At 44.0% G+C, this 6,000-nt stretch overlaps 1 protein-coding gene across 1 annotated transcript in view; it reads left to right on the top strand.

Annotated features, from left to right (window-relative positions):
• ST8SIA6 (ST8 alpha-N-acetyl-neuraminide alpha-2,8-sialyltransferase 6) overlaps nucleotides 1-6,000 on the top strand; it is a 59,753-nt gene that overhangs the window by 6,313 nt on the left and 47,440 nt on the right. The window contains exon 2 of the mRNA XM_015423747.1: nucleotides 144-319. Coding sequence (XP_015279233.1) covers nucleotides 144-319 — 176 coding nt within the window. The remainder of the gene's footprint in view (nucleotides 1-143; nucleotides 320-6,000) is intronic.

Raw genomic sequence — 6,000 nt, 5'->3', positions numbered from 1 at the left:
GGGGGAGGGGGATCCAGCTCCAGCTGGAGGTCGTGTCGGAGTCAGGCTCCATCAATCCCAGCGGCACTCGGAGAACCAGAGCTGCCCCCTTCCCCCCCCCCCTCCGACCAGGCTTTCTGTTCTCCCCTGTCTGGTCACTCCAGGAAAAGCCTCCGCTCCGTTGGCGCTCTTTGACAACTTGGGCTTGTCTTGCTTGCTTGCTTGCTAGGGGCTGGGAGAAGGAGGTCAAAGCCGCCACCGACGCTGCCCCCCGAGTGATGAGATCTCTCCGGTCTCCTGTCGCCTCTCTCCAACTCACTCCTCACATGGCCACCAACAGGTAAAGGCTGCCCTTGGGGTTGAGGGGGGAGAAACTGGACAGCGGGTTTATTCTATGTTGTGGTTTGTCAAAAATTGGGTTTTATGCGCCCGCGGCTCTGATAGGGTGCCTTGTGGGTGACCCACAAGTTGTGACTCAGGAGGCTGAATGCCTGCAATGCACTAGGTCTAAAAAGTGCCCCCTTGGTATCACAAACTGAAGTGCAAAGGCATTTGGATTTGCCACTTGACGTCGTTGGAAGAGTATTTTTAAGAAGTGTGGGGTGGAGTGCTGATCATTAAAAAGTGCTGTGTCTGGGAGTGCTGGTTTCACAAACATTGCAAGGGTGTTGGATTGCCAGCAGATGTTTTTGTGACTGTATTTTAATAAGCATATCAATATGTTTGTGTGTTGATGACTGATTGTACAATAACAACCGAAACAGCCCCAGTAATTAATTGTTAATTCTAAATCTGTAGCTATAGAAAAAAATCCTTTCCCCCAGAAAAAATAAAATTAGAATTGCTTTAAATTTCGGATAACTGAAGAAGTTCAGTACAGATCGGCTTGGAACATATTTGCTCTGATTTTCGACTGTTTCCTTCTGCCTTGTTTCCCTTTTGACACAGGTATTTGCTTTCCCTATATGTCATAAGTCATTGTCATGCAGTTTAAGCAGTTTGTTTTACAAACACTTGGGCTTAGATCCATGCAAGCACCAGATTTTTTAGTTTCCTTTTTAGTATTCCCCCTTTATAAAAACTGCTCATTAAACTCCTGCAACGTAAAAAAAATAGTTTTGGGATTGGGCAGGAGAATTTATCACAATTGAAATGCTGCCAAACCCTTAATTTCCCCTTCAAAAATCTCTCTCCCTCTCCCCCCCCTCTTTGTAATCCATAGTGTTTAAAGAACCATGAGTAGCTTCTGAAAAACAGTCATGTTCCTGGGGGTGGGGGATCCAGTTCAAACATGTAATGAGCATAGATACATCCCTCTTGATCTCAGCTTGGTCTTTTTGTGAGCTTTAAGTGTGGAAATTGTAGAGCCAAACTACATTAAAACTTCAGTTGAGAGAATAAAGCCTTGTTCACCCAACTGTTTGACTGGTGAATTTGCCAATCCTGAGCCAGTGTAGTAAACGGTCTTTTTCAGCAATGGGGATAGATTCCCCTCTGGCCTATTCCAGCATGGGGGGGGAGGGTGAGTCCACAGACTCTGAGGAAGTTCCAAAGGGGATTGGTGTGGAACAGTGGGAAAACCATGTAGCAAAATGGGCAGCTAGGGTTAGGTAGCTGGATAGCAAGTAGCCAGAGACACAAGAAATCACTTTGTAAGGTCTGCAGAACCAGGGACAGCTCCAAAGTACTGCAGACTTTATTCCATCAAGGAGCAAAACACATATCAGATTTTATGTCTTAGTGCAGGCCTGATGGCAGCTTAAAAGGTAAAGGTAAAGGTTCCCTTGCTCGAAAGCCAGTCGAGTCAGACTCTAGGGTTGCGGTGCTCATCTCCCTTTCAAAGCCGAAGAGCCAGCGCTGTCCGAAGATGTTTCCGTGGACATGTGGCCGGCATGACTAAACACTATGGCGCACGGAACACTGTTACCTTCCCACCGAAGTGGTACCTATTTATCTACTTGCAATTTCTTGCTTTCGAACTGCTAGGTTGGCAGGAGGATGACAGCTTAACTGAGGGTTAAAAGGAATTTGGGGACAATGTTGTGGTTTGGAGCCATGCCCCATAACACCATTGGTTGGCCTTATTGTGCCTTCTGTCACCTGAAGCAGAATTTTAGAAAACAGCAGGTAACTTTGAACAGTGGGTGCATTGATGTAACAGAGAGGCCAGCGCCTCACTACAAAGGAAATTTCACCAATCCTAGTTTAAAAGGCAGCAACAGGTCCTCTTCTTCTGGAAAGATGCTCTCCTTCTGTCTATGTTTCACTTAGGCTCATGGGTGGCCTTAAGAACATAAGAGACGCCAATGTTGGATCAGGCCAAAGGCCCATCCAGTCCAACACTCTGTATCACACAGTGGCCAGAAATACCAGTGCCATCAGGAGGTCCACCAGTGGGGCCAGGACATTAGAAGCCCTCCCACTGTTGACCCCCCGCAAGCACCAAGAAGACTTGCCCCAGAGCCCCTATCTATACCTTGTGGCTAATAGCCACTGATGGAGCTCTGCTCCATATGCTTATCTAATTCCCTTTTGAAGCCGTCCATGCTTGTAGCCACCACCACTTCCTGTGGCAGTGAATTCCATGTGTTAATCACTCTTTGGGTGAAGAAGCACTTCCTTTTATCCGTTCTAACCCGACCGCTCAGCAATTTCATGGAGTGCCCACGAATTCTTGTATTGTGAGAAAGGGAGAAAAGTCCCTCTTTCTCTACCTGCTCTTTCCCATGCATAATCTTATAAACCTCAATCATGTCACCCCTCAGTCATCGTTTCTCCAAGCTAAAGAGCCCTAAGCGCTCTAACCTTTACTTATAGGGAAAGTGTTCCAACCCTTTTATCATTCGAGTTGCCCTTTTCTGCACTTTTTCCAAAGCTATAATATCCTTTTTAAGGTGTCGTGACCAGAACTTGTCAAAATGCATTCTTGTCAAAATGCTTTAGAACTCTGAACAGTTTTTAATATTTATTTCATTCTGCAGTGTACTGTTTTGAAAATTTACTGCACTTCTATATAGCATGTGAGCTATTGTTTAGAGTAATAATTACTGATGAATTTCTAATCTCTCCTTGTTTTTTAAAAATGTTATTTTTAGTTCACTGGAATCTAGCTTTTAATTATATGGTAGCAGTGATAAGAAAACAGCAGAAAGAACTTTCTGGTATGAATTCTCCCGTCTGCATACCAGGTGCAGAACTGAAGAACACTGAAGCAGATTTTTTCTTTTACTGAAAAATTATTGGTTCTGCTATCTTTTCTTCAAAAAAATGTCCTTAAAACATGTATATTGTAGAACAGCAGTGAAGCAGTTGGGAGAAATAGTCAGCAACCAGTAAGAAGGGGAAAGAGCTGTATACATGGAAGTCACCATTGTATGAATATTCGGCAGTAGAGGTTTCTGGCTAATATCTGAAGGGCTATTGTATGTAATCATGTGAAATTCAGCCTTCAGTCTTCCTTATCTTTTTGATTTCTTCCAACTATGTATGTCCTGTTTATGGTTCTCATATGAGGTTTCCCTTCAGCTCCTTCCTGCTTCCCTGCTTTTTTAAAAACAAAACTGTGTTCTCACATTGTGTCTCCCCAATCAAAACACAGTATAAGCCTTCCTCTGTCCTTAGATTTAGAGTAATTTCCCCTTATCTCATTGCTGCTTTGGTATTCTCTGGCTTTTTATCTGAAACTGACAGTTCTGCCTTCCTGACTGCATCTGCCCTGATCTTCAAAATTCCATACTGGCTGATCTTTCACTGCAGGACTTTGCCCATGAACATGCTATGACATCACAGCAGTTAAAGGAATGACTTCCTGGTGTGTGTGTGAGATGAAGACAAGAAATAGCCAGGGCTCTTTGTACATGACTTTCATCCTATTGTTTTCTCCATCTACAACAATAGATTTTTTTTGCAAAGTTGCAGAATAATTAACTATCTGTAATTAATTATTAATTGTGCTACAGACCTCTGTGTTCTTTCTTCTGTCAGAACATTGCATCCCTGAGGGTAGGATAGTTACTACAATGGATAGGAATAGTTACTTAGCACATAGGTAATGGACTGCAGTTTACATTACTCAGGAAGCATGGCAGCTGTCCTAAATAGACTGCTTCCATTAATTTCCTTCCAGAATATTTCTTGAAGGCATGTTGTGAATGGCCCTTTCAGGGCATACCTGATAGATCCGATATGTCTGCAAGAATTGATGCTCCATTGAAACTGCAGTCAGGATTCAGTTATACTCAGAACAAATGGAAAACATTTTTACTGAACATGTTTACTTGGAAAAATAAATTCTGTTGAACTCACTGGGGTTTTACATCCAAGTAAACATATCTATGATCTGTCTATTTGTCTCTGAAAGAGTCAGTTTGCTGTAGTGGCTAGGAGCGTGGACTCTAATCTGGGAGAACTGGGTTTGATTCCCCACTCCTCCACATGCAGCTGCCGGTGTGACCTTGGGTCAGTCATTAGTTCTTTCAGAGCTGTTCTCTCAAGAGCAGTTCTCGAGAGAACTCTCTCAGCTCCACCTACCTCACAGGATGTCTGCTGGGAGGGGAAGGGAAAGGGATCGTAAACTGCTATGAGACTCCTTCAGGTAGTGATTGGGCAGGGTCCTCCTTCTCATCTTTCAGTTCTTTTATTCAATATAGTTGTCAATAACAATAACAATAATTATTGTGTCATTTAACCTGTCTATTGTCCTAAGATGCAGAACTTATTCATTTATTTCAGAAGCTTATATTTTGCTGCTTCATTCTATGAATTCACTAAGTGTCTCACAGTAAATACAAAATATAACAATAAAAATTACCTGTAACATTCAGAAATGCTGTTCTATTAAAACCTGAGACTAAGGTCAAGCTCCTTCAAAGGTCTTCTGAAATAAATGTGTCTTGAGATTCTTCTGAATGGACAAAGCCAAATGCACCTCCTGGGGGAGAGAATTCCACAATCCAGGGGCAGCTTCTAAGAAAGCCATCCTGTGAGTATCCACCAACCAAACTTCTGAAAGAGTAGATTCCCTCAGCAAAGTTATCATGGACCAGTCCCAGGAGTCCTTCAGGTACTTTGAATCCAAACCAAGTAGGAGTTTCAAGGTCAAAACCAGCACTGTGAACTGTGCCTGCACTAAGGGACAATGCAGTTTGGGCTCAACATTATCACCTTCCCATTGCACGAAAAGCTTCACCAGCTGACTAAAGGTCTATTAAAGTCCTCGGTGGCTCCTGTCCCTTATAAACAAATGGGCAGCCAGTCCAGATCTTTCATATATGATCCATATATCCAACTCCTGGCAGTAGTCTGGCTGCTGCATTTGGGACCAAATGAAGTTTCTGAATTGTTTTCAAAGGCAGCCCCTCATAGAGGGTGTTGCAGTAATCTAACCTGAAAGTGATCAGAGTGTGAATCACTATGGTTTTTCAAGAAGGGCTGTAGCTGGGACATCAGCCAAAACTGATAAAAGGCACTCCGTGCCACGGAGGAGACCTGACCCTCCAGGTTTAGGCCACAATCCAGTAGCATTCCCAAGCTATGAACCTGCACCTTCAAGGGAAGTGCAACCCCTTCCAGAAGAGGCTGACTCTCCAGCACTCAAGCAGATTCTCCATCGATCAACAGCACCTCAGTCTTGTCTGGACAGAGCTTGGCCCCCATCCATCCCATGACCTTCTCCAGGCATCTGTTTAGGACTTCCACAGACCCTACTGACTTAGCAGTTTAGGAGGAATTGAGTCAGGTGTTACCAGTGGCACCTTACTCCAGATCCCTTGATATTTTTGCCTAGCAGTTTCAGGTAGATGTTAAACAGCATGGGGGACACAACTGATTCCTGAGAGACCCCACAGCATGAATGCCATGAGGCTGAGCAGTAATATCCCAGCACCACCTTCTGCAGAACTAGGGTAACACAGTACTCCCTACTCCCCACCTAAACAACCTCTCCAGAAAGACACCGTGGCACTCTCCCTGTCACTGCCCCGGCAAAGGTCATCAGTCAGGATAACCAGGCCTGTTTCTGTC

Source organism: Gekko japonicus, unplaced genomic scaffold (genome assembly GCF_001447785.1).
Source record: "Gekko japonicus isolate JY-2015 unplaced genomic scaffold, Gekko_japonicus_V1.1 scaffold94, whole genome shotgun sequence".
NCBI lineage: Eukaryota > Metazoa > Chordata > Lepidosauria > Squamata > Gekkonidae > Gekko > Gekko japonicus.
The sequence above is the reverse complement of the archived record's forward strand: the minus strand, read 5'-3'. Positions and strand labels throughout refer to the sequence as shown.